Source organism: Schistocerca piceifrons, chromosome 2, assembly GCF_021461385.2.
Source record: "Schistocerca piceifrons isolate TAMUIC-IGC-003096 chromosome 2, iqSchPice1.1, whole genome shotgun sequence".
Classification (NCBI taxonomy): Eukaryota; Metazoa; Arthropoda; class Insecta; order Orthoptera; family Acrididae; genus Schistocerca; species Schistocerca piceifrons.
In genome coordinates, this window is record NC_060139.1 from 185,208,981 (window position 1) to 185,226,103 (window position 17,123).

Genomic DNA, 17,123 nt, shown 5'->3' on the forward strand with positions numbered 1-17,123 from the left:
TCCAGTGCCTCCTGCCCATCTGTGAAATTCTCTTGCTCTGCAATCCCAAATTTCTGCATCCCATCTCTCTCATTGAAACTCTATCCCCCAGGAACTAGAGCAGCATGCACAATGTAGCCTCAAAAAACTCACCAACCCAATCACCTCCTACTCTGCTTTGAACTATATAATCACCTCCTTTAGTACATTGTCACTGTTGATGCCACCTCCCTCTGCACTAACATCCCAAATGCCCATGGCCTTGCTATTATTCAACATTATCTTTTCCCGACATGTGACTATTTCCAAACCTAACATCTCCATCCAGGCCACCAGGACCAAGTATATCTTCACCCACAATTATTTTTCCTTTGGAGGCATCACCTACAAACAACTCCATATTATAACAGTGATCACCTGGTTTGGCATCATCCTATGCCAACTATTTGTGTGCTATCGAGAGGAATCCTTCCTAATCACCTAGAACCCTCATATACCTCACCTGATTCAGATTCACTGATGACATCTTTCTGGTCTGGACTGAGGGTAACAACCTATCCATCTACATCTACATCGATATTCTGCAAATCACATTTAAGTGTCTGGCAGAGGGTTCATCAAACCACCTTCACAATTCTGTATTATTCCAATCTCGTATAGCATGTGGAAAGAGTGAACACCTATTTCTTTCCGTATGAGCTCTGATTTCCCTTATTTTAACTTGGTGATCATTCCTCCCTATGTAAGTCTGTGTCAACAAAATATTTTTGCATTCAGAGGAGAAAGTTGGTGATTGGAATTTCATGAGAAGATTTCGTCGCAACGAAATAATGCAGTGAAGTTTTGCTACTTCTGATTGTACATTATCTATGTTAACCTGCGTATTCTTTTACATTACCTATAAATTATTCTGAGTTTCTCCGATTCCGGATATCTCCTGTCCACATGTGCGTGTTAGTGTTTCAAATTTTTCTTCCACTATACCCTTTTAATTTCTCACTCATATCGAGAACTGAAGTTTGTACTTGTTCGTTAATTTTCCTATCCACTTCCATGGGGATTTGCGAAATCTGCTGTGTGAACTTCGTGTCCAGATTATTGAGTTCCGTGCGCAAATTTTTTACCTTGCCTGAAATGTGTGTCATGTCTGCATTCATATCTGTTTGTATTGTGTCTAAACTTGCCATCTTTGAATTGATTGTGTTTGTGTCTGCTTGTATTGTTTCTAAACTCAACATTTTTGGATTTACTGTGTTCAAGTCTGTTTTCATTGCATTCATGTCTGTTTGTATTCCTATTAAGTCTCGAAATAAGGCTTGCATATCTTTCCTAGTCACTTCTGTCCTACACCTGTCAGCATCTGCGCCTTTACTACACGTGCTACTTTCATTTAAAATATTCCTTTGCCTTGAGGTGTCATTCATTTCGTGTATTGTAATCAACGTATTGCTTATAATGAAATGTTCTGTATTCATGGACGTCGAATGCAACAATGGCATGTTGCACCCAGCATCCAAATAATGACTGCTTGACAGTTCCAAATCACTTACTGTTACGTTTTGCAAATGCAAGTGTACTATTCGTACATTGGCATTTTGACTTTGAAACGACATTTCCTTATTGCTTTGTCCATCCATTATAGAAATCTTTACACCTCTGCAGTTACCAAAATTAATATTTTCTCTGCTTGAATTTTACTTCCGCGCAATTTCTCACGCAACAGAATGCATATATAGCTATATGTAATTGTAATCTCAATTGTTGTTCACTCAATATGCTTTTGATTCTGATAAAGAAATGTCATTCTCTCTACTTGATTACAATTGTGTTAACCTCTGAAGCTTTAGGTTCTGGATTTTAGGAAATAAGTGCTTGGATTTTCTAATAGGTCTACTAGGAATGCATTTTCTACATGCATTGCGCGGTCCTACCTTTTTGTTGTCTTGTAACTGGTACTTCCGTCTATTGTAGTTTTAGTTGTCCACGCTTGGTATTGTTGTCTTCTTCCTTCTAATTATTTATTATTTCTTTTTCTTTCAGTTAGTATTTTTCAAGTGTTACATCATCATCTCCGTCATGTCATCAGCGGTTATTAACATACATTTATTTTCATTGTCTTAACAACACTAGTACTCACAGTTCTGCCCACTACGTATCGTGCCTGTCACTTGTCGCCACTTTATAATATAATAAAAAATATTGAGATATATGGAATTAGATATATGGAATTAATGGGATTAATTCTTCAGTGCTCTGACAAGCGCAATAAGCTCGGCTGTGCCTGTAAATGAGTTCATGTTAGTTCTGCACAGACGAAATAGTCTTTCTCTTGCTATAGATTTATGCTTACATACAATCGCCGTATCCACCTACAAAATCTTGCCCATGTCCATGATATGGTAATCGGACCTTCATGATAACTATGAAGCACACGTGGGCTCCAATTCTTCTTATCGTAGTACTACTTGGAATAATAACTCAATTTTTCACTAACGAAATACGAATGTATTATTTCTTTTACACAATCAAAAATACAGACTTTTCACTTATTCTCATAACCAAAATGGCTATCACCAATTATGCTCTAAAATAACGTGTGTCTACCCTCATTCATTAGCAGAGACAGAGTCCTTCCTCTGACCAGGAACAGGAAAAACATCTTATGTTTTTTAACATTTGAAAATAAAAAATTTGTGACAGTAGGCGCAGGCTCAATGCTGGGCTACCATTTCACCTTTTCTCTTTGCCTTTAAAGAAAACGAAAATAGTTTATAACAGTCAGACAGACAACAAAGTGATTATATAAGGTTTCCGTTTTCACCAGTTAAGGCACGGAACCCCAAAAAATATCATATATGTCAGTTCTACCCCATCAAGTTTGGTCAAAGTCATAATTTATGAACTCACACAGAGCTAATCCTGTTTTCTTATTATTTTTAGCTCATATTCTTGTGAAAGCTGGTCCATCTGAGGAGAAACAAAATGAAGATATGCGACGGCGTAAGTATACTTATTTTCTTGCAAATTTAGTGCTTTGTTTTATGTGTGGCAAGTCTTGTACTTTTATTAAATTGTGAGACAGTGCTGCAGAACGTTATTTATCTTAAGGAGGCGAAATAGTCAAAACTGTCAATAGACACATACAGAAGTAAAAGTAAATTACAGTCTCCTAGCTTTTAGAACTAATATTTCTGAAAGGTAGGATGGTGCCATGTACTTTTATTTCTATGTGTCGGTTGGCAGTATCTTGAAATTGTATCTCATAATCTAATAGTTTTCTCTGTTGAATCTTCATTTTGATACGATTAACGTATAACATGTTGTTTCTGTGTATATGTATTTATATTCAGGCCACATGATGGAATTACCTGGTATGCTTGTAATAGGCTAATTGAGAGAGCTTTAATTTCAGTTGTAGTGTTATGGATTTAGAATGCCTAAATCATTCATGTGTTATTCATCTTTTAAGTATCTGTTGTGAAGTCAAAGGTATTCTAGGAACATCGGCTATTTATAATGGTTTTATTGTTAAACAATGGAAAATCCAGAATAGAATAATGACAGTATTATGAAAAGGATAGCTGCTACTCACCATACAGTGGAGATGCTGAGTCACAGATAGGTGCAACAAGAAGCTGTCACACGTGTAAGCTTTCAGCCAAAAATATTTTCATCGGAATTGGCAACACACACACACACACACACACACACACACACACACACACACACACAAGTCTCTGGCTGCTGAAGCAGATTAGCACTGCATGATGGGGGAATCAGACTGGGTGGGATTGGGGGGGGGGGGGTAGGATGGAAGCTGGGGTGGGGAGGGTGAGGGCTAGCAGGGTAGGAGTAGAGGGTGGTAAAGTGCGGCTTGTGTGAGCATACATGGACAAGCTGGGGAGACGATTGGGCAGCTAGGTGCAGTTGGGAAGTTAGGCAGAGAATGGGGGAGGGGGGTCGGGGGATGGAATGGAAAAGGACTGCTATGAAGCAGTCATTGAAATGAAGAACCTCATGTTCAGCAGCATGCCTAGCAACTGGGTGGTCCAGCTGTTCCTTGACCACAATTTGTTGGTGGCCATTCATGTGGTCAGTAGCTTGTTGTTTGTCATGCCCACATAGCGCAGCTTGTTGATCACATTCTTGCTTCTAGGTCTATTACAGGGGTATGAGCCATGGAGAAAGCGGATGGGAGCAGGGATTGTGTTGAGATGGATGAAGTTATTGCATAGGTTCAGTTTGCAGCAGAATACCACTGTGGGAGGGACTAGAAGGATAGTGGGTAGGACAGCCCTCATTTCAGGGCATGACAAGAGGTAGCAGAAACCCTGGCTGAGAATGTGATTCAGTTGCTCCAGTCCTAGATGGTACTGAGTCATGAAGGGAATGCTCATCTGTGGCCAGATATTGGGACTTTGGGAGGTGGTGGGTGACTGGAGAGATAAGGCATAGGATATCTGTTTTTGAACAAGGTTGGGAGGGTAATTAAGGTCTGTGAATGACTAACTGAGGCCCTGGGTATAATTCGAGAGGTACTGCATGTCACTGCAGATGCAACGGCTAATGGGTGGTTAACCTATATGGAAGGGACTCATTCGTATGGAATGGGTGGCAGCTGTTGAATTGGTAGGAGGTACTGATGTAGCCATCTTTGAGGTAGAGGTCAACATCAAAAAACTGGATTGTTGGTTTGAGGAGAACCAGTTGAAGCATATGGGTAAGGTGATATTGCAGTTCTGGAGGAATGTGGATGGGGTGACCTAACCCTCGTATCCAGATCACGAAGATGTCATCAGTGAATCTGAACTAGGTGATGGGTTTGGCATTCTAGATGGTTTGAAAGGATTCCTCTAGATGGCCCATGAATAGTTTGGCATAGGATGGTGCCATGCAGGTGCCCATATCCATAACCTGGAATTGTTTGTAGGTCATGCCTTCAAAGGAGAAGTGACTGTAGGTGAGGATATAGCTTGTCATGGCAACTAGGAAGGAGGTTGTAGGTTTGGAATCCATCAGGCATTGGGAAAGGTAGTGTCCAATAGTAGTAAGACCATGGGCATTAGGGATGTTGGTATAAAGGGAGGTGGCATCAATAGTGACGAGCAGGACACCATGTGGTAAAGCAACACTAACTGTGGAGGGTCGGTGGAGGAAATGGTTGGTATCTTCTATATAGGAAGGTAGGTTGCAGGTAATAGGCTGAAGATCTTTGTCTACAAGAGTAGAGATTCTCTCAGTGGGGGTAGATTAACCGGCCACAACAGGGCATCCTGGTTGGTTGGTTTATAGACTTTAGGAATCATGTAGGGGGGAGTGGCAGGGGTGAGGAGAGAGATAGATTCCAAGGAGAGATTCTGGGATGTGCCTAAGGATTTCTGGAATAGGGTCATCATGGCAGTGTTTGTAGGTGAATGAATCTCACAGCTGGTGGAGTCCTTCCATCAGGTAATCCTTGTGGTTATGAACAACAGTGGTGGAGCCTTTGTCAGCAGGTAGAATTATAAGGTCGAGAACAGTTTTTAGATGGTGTGTGCAGTTCTTTCTGCAGATGTAAGGTTAACTTGCATGTTGAGGGATTTTGAGAGAGATGGTAAGACAAGTATCAAGGTTAAGGAATTGTGCAAAGTTAACAGGGGTTGATTTGGGGGACAGCGGGGAGTGGATCACATTTGGATGGAGGAGTGAAATGAGACAGGCGGAGCTCAACATTTGCCTCTGGGTGAGTCTTATTGGTAGGGTTGGTGGCAAAAAAGTGTTTCCACTGTAGGGACCAGGAGAAGACGAGAAGATTTTTAACAAGTCCTGCACGATTGAATTTGGGGGCAGGGCAAAAGTTGAGGCCTTTGGTAAGGACTGATACTTTTATGGAGCTAAAGCTTTTGGAGGAAACGTTCATGACTGTGTTTAGGTTCTGGGTTCTGTATGGTGGTGGGAGTTTTTGTGTGTATTAAAAATTTCATCTCCTGATGGTAGGTACTCACCAGAAATTCTGTATCACAATTTTATAGTTTTATGAAGTAAATATTCTTTTGATACAATCAGATTACTCTCACATGTTCAAAATATTTGTATAATTTTCTGGTGTCTCTGTAACCTGTTGCAACCAAAGTAGGGTAGGAGAGAACCAGTTTGGATTTGGGAAAAGTAGAGATACTTAAGAAATCATTTTAGAACTGTAAATTATAATATATGACATATGTAGGAAAAATGAGGAAACACATGTAGATTTGGAGAAGACTTTTGAAAGTCTGCAATGGAACATAATTCTTCAGTTTTTATAAGTGTGGTGCCAACTATGGGAACAGAAGGGAGATTGTTAATCCACTCTATGTGGAGCTGACTGGAGGATCAGTGACAGAATGTACAAGATGCAAAAATTGGCGCAAATCTAAGGCAGGGTTGCTCATTTAATTTGTATATTGAAAAGACAATAAGTACAGCAAAGGACTATCTCAATGTGGGAGTTTTGTGTCACAGACAGTACAGTACAGTTCACGGTTGACAGCTCTGATAGCCAAAATGATCAAGCATTGAGCTGGGTGCATAATGAAATTGAGAGTGTGTTAGGTGATGGCTATAATAACAACATAAACAAACAGGGAACTAAGGTAATCATGCAAACATGATTAATGTGGACAAGAAAGCTAATAAAAATTTGAGACAGAAGGTTAAAAATGAAAGGCAGGTCACTCAGGACCCAGAATGTGTGGGATCCACCTGTAGTGAGGACAGGGGTCCTCACTGCAGGTGGTTTTTTCACATCCTGGGGTCTGTGTGATCTGCCCTTCCTTTTTAACCAACTCCAACCTATCAAAATCTTCTCCCTGAGGAAGGAACTACTATTTTGGATGTGCGTCACTTTCAAATGTATATGTATCTATCAGCAGCATTGCCTGTTTTGCCTCCTGGAAGTAATTCTTGGCCAGCAGTTCTGTCTCACAATTATTAGTAAACATGGACGAGAGATGCTTAAAGAGGAGAATGAAGTTTGCTATATCAGAAGTAGATTAGATAAAGAAAGATTATGTTAGAATGACATGGTAACAATGATTGCACAAAGACAAAGAGATCTCTATAAAAAGAAAAAAACACACACACACACACCTCTGCGTGTGCATGGATGCATGTTCTTAGCTAACTGTTGTGGGAAATTCTGCCACCAAATGTATCAGGATGACCAAATGTAGCGGAAAGAGGTAGAAGGCACCGTATTAAGACTTGTCCAACCTTTCCAAGTGATTTATTGTTTCCAACTACAGTGCCCCTGTTCCTCTCAATCTGCGTCACTGGGTCCCGCAATGCTGAGGACTTACTTCACTGTCCGCTAAATGGCTTGGCACAGAATGGCTGCCTCAGCACATTGCTGTGTGTTGGCCTTGTACGCCAGTGGAGTTGCGTCATCGTCAGGATGCCGGCAATTGGCTCAGTGGTCTGCGTCCCGTTAGACTCAGTGCCGCTCGGTGTGAGCCCCAGGCGGCCAGCTGCATGCTTCTCACCAGCGTGACTGAGATTGTGTCGACAACACAACTAAAATGTAGTGACACCCCAGAACAACAGTCTTGCTTATGACCCCACCGACTTCCTGGCACTTCAGCTATGAACCATACAGTGAGTGGTTACCATTATTCCTCCTATTAGTTATAAACCTCAAAAAAACCTTCAAGCAGCATTATTAAGAATAACATACTGAAGCTTCCAACAGCAGTGTCCTCCATTGTCTTTAGGAGTAAAGTTACCGACTGCTGGGATTGGCATTACACTCTGCTTATAGAGGTGAGATAGCAGTGTTTCGAACTTTCCAAAGAAAGGCCTAAATAATGCATGTGTAGCAGTGTAAGTTGGGCAGCTTCTTGCAACTCTGGTTCACTGCAGGAACAAATGGTTTCAGGTAGCACAAAGGGTCAATTGCTACATTAGAAACTGCCATTTCTGCCTCCTACCAACCATCAAAAATCTGATTTTCTTTTCGCTCACTGTCCAAAGCTTGCCCTCATGCAATAAGTATGTAACCCTGATCTCTTTTAAAACTATTGCTTACAAATATTACAATTTAAATACAGCAACCAACCACAAGTATGGTGTAAAATATTTAACTAATACCGATATTGGATTTTTAAAAATCCATCATCAGCTGGTTCTTACAGGCTTTCATTCTGTGATCCCACTGTGTGGTCACTAATTGTGTGGCACTGTGATGTAATTCCTGAACAATACATTTATCAAAAATTTCTAGAAAGGTGCAATAAAAATATCCAATGAATGCATTTTTCAGAAACATACACTACGGCATTAAACAATTATGACCATAAAATGAGACATCACCATGAAGGTTGTCCCATAATGGATATTTTAAAACAATCTATAATTGTTCAATGTAAATAAACTGTTTGTACCATACTCGTTGATGATTGCTATATTCAAGTTATAATCCTTAGAGCTATACCACAGCCATGTTTTTCGAAATGAATGTTTTTGATAAGATATTACAACAGTCTAATTTTTGCTGCTATTTTTATCATGTCCCCTTGAATGCAACAGCATCTATATACATCAAACAATTCACACAGTAGCAGAAAGATGTCTCTGGGCACACATACCACAATAGAATAGGGAGCTAGAGACTCAGTCTTGGCTGAATACTGCCCAGAGAATTGGTATATGTCACAATATAAATCAAGTTTGCTCTGTAATGACCCATTAATACTCACCTATACCAGTTATGGAAGTAAGAAGTGGTTGAAGCCACAACCAACTCTTTCACTTCTGTAAACTTTAGGTGGAGGGATAAACATATTGTCTGATTCTGTTCAGAAATGTTCTATACATTTTAGAAATGCTTGCAGTTGTTCTGGTGTTAGAAATGTTATGTTTTAAAATGTTGACAAAATGACTGAAAATGTGCAGAACTTTTCTGAACAGAATTAAACCATATGTTTATCCCTCCTTGACTGTGCTGTTTATTGTAACTGAGTAGCAGCCATTGTTGTGCTATTACCTGCCACGGTGGCACTGCTGCCACAGGTATTTGCACATACTGCTATCTGTTCCCATCCATGTAATTATTGCTATGCTTCATGTTCTTTTTTGCAGTGTGGGATAATGTGACACATTTTGGTGCGATTTTCTCAATTTATTGTTGCAATTGTAATTTGCCAACAATTCAGAGCTTTTGGGAGCAGCAATGTGGATTATGAAAAATAAGCAAATTACTTTCAATTTATCTTGATAGTCTCAGGATGGATTTCACTGTAGGAGCTAATGCATTATATAGTTTTCTTTATGTATAAATTATTTTTTGTATGGTACAATTCAAAACAATGTATTGCATGCAGCTCAACATCACACTCCTCATAATAAACATGTGTTTCTCTCCCCATTAATGTCTCTTTAGGTGCAGCACACTGGGCAGCGTCTCATAAGTGCTTATTCCTTCTTAGTAGAAGGAAAGTGTTTAGGAAAGTGTCGTCTCACCAGTCCTTTTGGGACTGACATTTGCCAAGATTGACCCACTTTTCTTTGGTGAAAGGGAAGAACTGGCAAAAGTGCTGTAGTTTTCAAGTAAACTGCCAATAAGTTGAATTTGGATATCAACTTGCCCAAATTTTCCACCAAGTTTCTTACACAACAAGTAAGAATTTAGAGCGGCAACATCCACTGAATGGCAGTATTGTTGAATGCAATATTTTTGGAGACTTTTTATTATTGCTGTGTAATTTGCTATGTACTGATCAGATGAGTCAAATCACCGCTTCTGCCACTGTATTTGAGGGAAACTTCTGCCTTCATTTCCGCTGTTTTCTTCCTCTCAGTTTGTTGAAATTCATCAAGGTAAATACTAAAAAGTGAGTAAACATATTTCTTGTCTCATCATTGCATCACTATCAATTTCCCTCTGTAAAAAGTCTTCACTTTTACTCTTCTAGAGTTCTCTCTTGCTCAAAGCAGCTTGTATTTCGTTCCTATTATTCATAAGTGTGCCAACTGTGTTTTTAGGGACAAGAACATAAAATAATTGGGGATCTGTATAAAACCTGTTGATAAAAACAGTATATACTTTGTTAAAATATCCTTCAGGCAAAGACAAAAATCTTTAAATGCAAGAGGATACTTGCTCTGTTGTGGCTCAAATGCAGTGTCTTTCTATGTGTATATTATAAAGCACCATAAATAGCCACTCTTTGTTTTGCACAAGCAGAATGATTTAATCCCAAAACGAGCACATTTCATTGGTGCACACTGTTTTAGTCACCCTTTCCATGATTAAGGTGACTTGCCAGTAGATGATTCTCATTTGGGAGTATATCCATCTTCAAATTTTTTCTGCAGATGGTCAGTCACAGGTTTCAGTTTGTATAATTTAGCAGAAATACTGTGGTCTTTCAAATAAATCAATCATTGTATATAGGTAGTTCACTATAGGTTCTGATGAGTAAGTAAGTTGGAGAGTATCAAAATATGTGTCATATATGCCCATATTTTTTGATTGCATTAACTTAGAAGCTTAAATTATTTACACTCCCAAGGGATCATAGACATAAATTTCAACTTTTACCTCTACCTGTTCCTGAGAGAAAGGGGTTTTTAACATACATACAACAAATGGAAAAAGCTGATATAATTACAAATTAGTGATTTTTCAAATTTTTCCTTTACTTGTATTGTGAAGTCTAGCTTTTAGCCCAAATTTTATGATTCTAGGTCAATGAGAAGTAACCTATAGGTACTGATGAGAGAGTTTGAGAGTATCAAAATATGGGACACGAATAGCTGTATCATTTGATTCCATTGACTTAGAAGTTTAATATTTTACACTGCCAAGAGATCGTACATCGCGTAAATTTCAACTTTATATCTATACCCACTCATGAGAAAAAGAGGTTTTAACGAATGGACAGACAGATAAACAGACAACAAATATCAGAAAAAATATTTTTAATGTGATGTAATTACAAATTAACATCTTTCAGATTTCTTCCCTTTACTTGTACTGTGAAGCCTTGCTTCTTGTCAAATATCGTGATTCTAGGGGGCACAAATGGCTGTATTTTTTTTATTGCATTTACTTGAAGCATCAATTTATCACACTACCTAGGAACTGTACACCTTAGTATGTGACATAAATTTCAAGTTGATACCTCTTTTTCTCAGTAATGAGTACAGGTATCAACAGTTGGACAGACAGACAGACAAAAACAATAACAACAACAACATCAACAAACTGATCCTGTATGGGTTCCAGTTTTACCAATTGAGTTGTGGAACCCTAAAACATACACACTGTAAATCTGCCTATTAAACAATTTGTAAAGCCCACATCACCTACTGTTGTCCAAACTGTAAGCAATGAATAACAACATCTATTGAAAATTTTATATAATCCATGTCTTTATCATTGTAATATGTTGCAATATGAATGCATTATACAGGGTGTTACAAAAAGGTACGGCCAAACTTTCAGGAAACATTCCTCACACACAAAGAAAGAAAATATGTTATGTGGACATGTGTCCGGAAACGATTACTTTCCATGTTAGAGCTCATTTTATTACTTCTCTTCAAATCACATTAATCATGGAATGGAAACACACAGTAACAGAATGTACCAGCGTGACTTCAAACACTTTGTTACAGGAAATGTTCAAAATGTCCTCCCTTAGCGAGGATACGTGCATTCATCCTCCGTCGCATAGAATCCCTGATATGCTGATGCAGCCCTGGAGAATGGCGTATTGTATCACAGCCGTCCACAATACGAGCATGAAGAATCTCTACATTTGGTACCGGGGTTGGGTAGACAAGAGCTTTCAAATGCCCCCATAAATGAAAGTCAAGAGGGTTGAGGTCAGGAGAGCATGGAGGCCATGGAACTGGTCCACCTCTACCAATCCATCGGTCACCGAATCTGTTGTTGACAAGCATACGAACACTTCGACTGAAATGTGCAGGAGCTCCATCATGCATGAACCACATGTTGTGTCGTACTTGTAAAGGCACATGTTCTAGCAGCACAGGTAGAGTATCCCGTATAAAGTCATGATAACGTGCTCCATTGAGCGTAGGTGGAAGAACATGGGGCCCAATCAAGAGATCACCAACAATGCCTGCCCAAGCGTTCACAGAAAATCTGTGTTGATGACGTGATTGCGCAATTGCGTGCCGATTCTTGTCAGCCCACACATGTTGATTGTGAAAATTTACAATTTGATCACGTTGGAATGAAGCCTCATCTGTAAAGAGAACATTTGCACTGAAATGAGGATTGACACATTGTTGGATGAACCATTCGCAGAAGTGTACCCGTGGAGGCCAATCAGCTGCTGATAGTGCCTGCACACGCTGTACATGGTACGGAAACAACTGGGTCTCCCGTAGCACTCTCCACACAGTGACGTGGTCAATGTTACCTTGTACAGCAGCAACTCCTCTGACGCTGACATTAGGGTTATCGTCAACTGCACGAAGAATTGCCTCGTCCATTGCAGGTGTCCTCATCGTTCTAGGTCTTCCCCAGTCGCGAGTCATAGGCTGAAATGTTCCATGCTCCCTAAGATGCCGATCAATTGCTTCGAACGTCTTCCTGTCGGGACACCTTCGTTCTGAAAATGTCTCAATACAAATGTACCGCGCCACGGCTATTGCCCCGTGCTAATCCATACATCAAATGGGCATCTGCCAACTCCGCATTTGTAAACATTGCACTGACTGCAAAACCACGTTCGTGATGAACACTAACCTGTTGATGCTACATACTGATGTGCTTGATGCTAGTACTGTAGAGCAATGAGTCGCATGTCAACACAAGCACCGAAGTCAACATTACCTTCCTTCAATTGGGCCAACTGGCGGTGAATCGAGGAAGTGCAGTACATACTGTCGAAACTAAAATGAGCTCTAACATGGAAATTAAGTGTTTCCAGACACATGTCCACATAACAACTTTTCTTTATTTGTGTGTGAGGAACGTTTCCTGAAAGTTTGGCTGTACCTTTTTGAAACACCCCGTATAAACATAACACTGTAATAATAACATTAAAAGAATGTATGCAGCTGTACCACAGAGGTTACTGTAGTTTTATTCTTACAATAATTGAATTTTTAGTAATTTTTATTCCACTTTGAGCCAGATTTTGACAGATCAGGCCAAGTTAACCAGAACATCATCCATGAACTAAATTTGAGTAGAACTGCAAGGTTAAGTGTCGTACTAAAATTTGCCTGTTACAGAAATGGAAAACATTATGATCAAAATCATAAATAATTGTGACTGTCTTTTAGACTTGCTGTAAAATAATGTGACAACATTTATTGTGTGTAGTTAAGTATGTCAAAACATTTGAATTGGTAGCTTTGAATGTGAAGACTTGTGGGTAGCTGTTATCTTAAGAAGAAATTAATATGGTCATACTTCCCTAAAGATTTGTTTGTGTTTGTGCAGGCCAGACCTTGTGGACAGGATCCCTCTGGCAGAGCCTTGGATGTGGGTCAGAGCAGTCTGTGGTGCATCACTTGACAAGGTCTTCTATTCATGGTAAAATCTGCCTCCAGTGTAAAGTGAAGCAGCGAACAACAGCAAGGGGATCATTCAAACAGACTCGCTTCTTGTGTGCCGAGTGCAATGTGCGATTGTGTAGAGAACCATGTTTTGATGAGTATCACATAGAGGCGGGCATACCCACAGCTCCGTATTCCAGAAATTACAGCTAATGAGATGAGCAGGCATGTAGCAATGTCTGAAGATTTAACCAAGAAGTCTTTCCAGCATTTGGCACTAAAGTACTTATGAGATTCCTGTTACCTTACTATTTTCAGTCCAGCGAAACGGAAAAGATGGTCATGTTTGACTACACTAGTAAAATTTATGTTTTATTTTAACAGTCTATGACTGGAATTGTTACAGGAGATGACTTTTGTATGCTTGTGGTTGTACATAATGTGATTGAAAAATTATAGTATTTCTTAATTCTAGACAAGTGCTGTTTTTTCTTTTCTGTTGGTTCTTGCTGTTATATAAAAACTGACCAGTGCTACTAAGCAAGGAGTTAGCATAAGCAAGCATCAAACATCGAAGCCGTATTACTAATAATAATTTTTGGACATCTTGAAGTACATGCATTTGTCATTAGAATAATTTATTCCGCTACATTGTTTTCATTAATGAAATACTCATATGAAATATTTTTACTTTAGTAAGTTTTCAGTCAGCATTGCGATGACAGATTACAAACAAAGGAACAATGCCAAACAATCTCATAAAATATGAGGTGTGAACACCACTCGCTTTCAAATGAATAGTATGTAGTGCACTGTAGGATCAGAACGCCACTCACTTTCAAATGAATTGTATGAAGCATATGGGCACACTTAAAGATCAGATAACTGCACTAGTTTTTACTCTTGTTCTAAACTTGTACCTTTAGTAAACCCCCCAACCCCGCACCCCCCTGAGACAGCTCACCTCTATGAGCATGAGAACACCGATTGTTAATGAGCAGTTGCTGGTGTAGAAGAGAAGAGACTGGTAACAAGAATCAAGGAAGGGTTTGGGCAGTGGGTGAGGTGGAGTGTTCTTAATGTCAGTGATGAAATGTAGATTGATATTGGGGGAAAAGGGTGCGAAAAGTGGTTCTGCTAAGAGCAGGTAAACCAAACAAAGTGAAACCAACACAGCCATTCACACTGTGTGCAGCTGTTGGTACCCATAAGATAATAATTAAAAAGGATTGCTTCAGGGGCAACAAAAATATGGCTGGACTACTTACCAACCTACACTGCAGGCAGCTTGGTCAGCCAAAGTCTGCTACATCTCCACAATACATGTTACAGATCAGGCTGACATATGAGGTCCCTGTGGACCTGTAATCATCAAGAAAACTGCTGATTACAGATGTGGTACATCAGTTTCAGACTGTTAAATAGATGCTGCCCATTGCCCCAAATGAACTTTCAACTTACTACAGGAATAAACAATTGAGATCACAGGGTAGTAAGTGTGAACCTGCTCTTTTTATCTCAGAAACAGATTACCTCAGAACACTGCACAACTCTGAAATACCTGAGAATGAGTTTGGGTCAACCCCTCACCAACAAGAAATACAGCTTGAATGTCAAGCAAAGCGTATTGGCTGGAAACAATGTTGTATGAAAGTTGATGGGCACCACACGGGGAACTTCCTCCTGGTTATATAAAACAGTGGACGACCTAGAAGTCTCTTTGACAAACTGGAGTAAGAGTTACATGGTGCAGAAGGCAATCTGCAGAAATGCGGCTCTCAAATACAGTAATGATGTGAGGATGTGGATCACCACAAAAGAGATCTTGTCTAGTCCACTGCAGTCTGTGCCCATAAACACGCACTGAGCTCATCACCATTAACGCAGTGGTAGTAGCAGGGTCTTTAATCTCTGGACCAAAATTGTACGAAAGTGCTATGTCATAAATAGTCATGCCTCATAGTACAGTGATTTGTTGTTGTTGTTGTTGTGGTGGTGGTGGTGGTGGGGTGGTGGTGGTGGTGTTCAGTCTGAAGACTAGTTTGATGTAGCTCTCCATATCAGTCTGTTCCTTGCAAGTCTCACCATCTCTATATGTCACAACTACTGTAACCTACATCCAACAATGGAAAATTTGATATCAAATGACAACAAAATGAATAAGACATACTGCTATTTACCACACAGAGAAGGTGTTGAGCAACTGACAGGCACATTTAAAGTAGAATAATAAGGTACAGAGACAATTTTGTAATGGGGGTTACAGAGATGGCAAGGTGTGGCGGCAGTTCTCTGCTGCAAAAGATGGTTGCGGAGCATCAGGAGAAGACAATTTATTGATACAAGAATTTCTGTTTTACTGTTGGTTTACAAACGTTTGACTTTGAAGCTGTTAGTGTTGATATTGGGTGAAGCTAATACACTGTCCCAGCATCCCCAACCCCGTGTGCTGACCTCCAGCCCAGGATGAAGATGATAATGCTGAGTGCATGCTCCCACAGTGGCTGTTGCTGCATAGAGGGAGTCTCTCATTACCTGGCCCATAGTGTACGGACCCAATGTATGCTGCATAGTGAATAAGCGGACTGTGTCCTGCCCCAGTGATTCAGGCAAAGGGTCTTCCATTGGTACTTTGGTAGAGGCATGGAAGGCAGCAAAGTGACCGAGCACCCGGATGCTCAGGTAGCGGACAGAGGTTCGGAGCCCAGTGAGAACAGAGAACGGTCACGTCATCGACACCACGCTGCCCAGCACAGATTGCACATAACATTACTGCTCAGCTGTTGGCCAATGATGGCTGGTCTGGGAGGGGTTTAAATGCAGCTGCTGTGTTGACTTTGCAGAAGGGCAGCACATCTGTCTCACCACGGAAATGTTCTGAAACAGAGGCAATGACTAGAGTGGCTGTCATCACACAGAAGTTAGTCAAGCTAGATCAAGAGAGGCTTCCCAATGGCTGACCCCAGGGCAATGACATGTAAAAATCTGACACTATGGAAATGACAACTTTTGCTGGGGTGCTGAGCACGTAGCTCAGGAAACATCAGCAGTCAATGGCTGCTTCCTGGTGTACTGTTCTACAATTGATGTCCCCCTGCTTCACTCGCAAAGACACTTGGTCTTTCACACTATTTGCACTTTTTGGACCTCACGTGCACTTGGCTCATACATGAAGCTTTTAGTCACAATTGATTCTGACCTTTTTCAGTAACTTTCTCTTTGGTGCTGTTACTACTGGTTTGAATCTGTAGGCTGAAATCAGGAAGGGATGGTTTTGAAATGACAGTAACCAACACCTATTATGGCCAAAATCATGCAGACAGCTGAAGTTGATGTTCCTATTAGTTATGAGCTGGTGCTGATGTTCGGAATGATACTTTTTTTACTTGGTTTAAAAGGTGCTCCATTGATATATGGCCATTTTGCACAGCTATCATCTGATCTATGAAGGTGAGCAGGGTGAGTTCTAAAACATTATTCGAGTAAGTCAGGTTTCTAGTGAGTAGGATCCCTATAAGGGTACGTGTAGTAGATAAGTTGTGGGTGATATTTAGGGAGGTAGTCCAGTGATAGTGGTGAGTAACTGAAAAGTTGGTCTGGAAAAATTGAACTGGGTGCCATTGATCATTAGCTTGGCCCCGTACCTCTAT

At 40.2% G+C, this 17,123-nt stretch overlaps 1 protein-coding gene across 3 annotated transcripts in view; it reads left to right on the plus strand.

Moving 5' to 3' along the window:
• Positions 1–13,947, plus strand: part of LOC124777459 (broad-complex core protein isoforms 1/2/3/4/5-like) — a 65,199-nt gene extending 51,252 nt beyond the window's left edge. For all 3 annotated transcript variants that reach the window (XM_047252881.1, XM_047252882.1, XM_047252883.1), the window contains 2 exons: positions 2,920–2,979; positions 13,418–13,947. In XM_047252881.1, the coding sequence (XP_047108837.1) occupies positions 2,920–2,979; positions 13,418–13,686 (329 nt within the window). In that variant the 3' untranslated portion in view covers positions 13,687–13,947. The remainder of the gene's footprint in view (positions 1–2,919; positions 2,980–13,417) is intronic.
• The last annotated feature ends 3,176 nt before the right edge of the window (positions 13,948–17,123 follow it).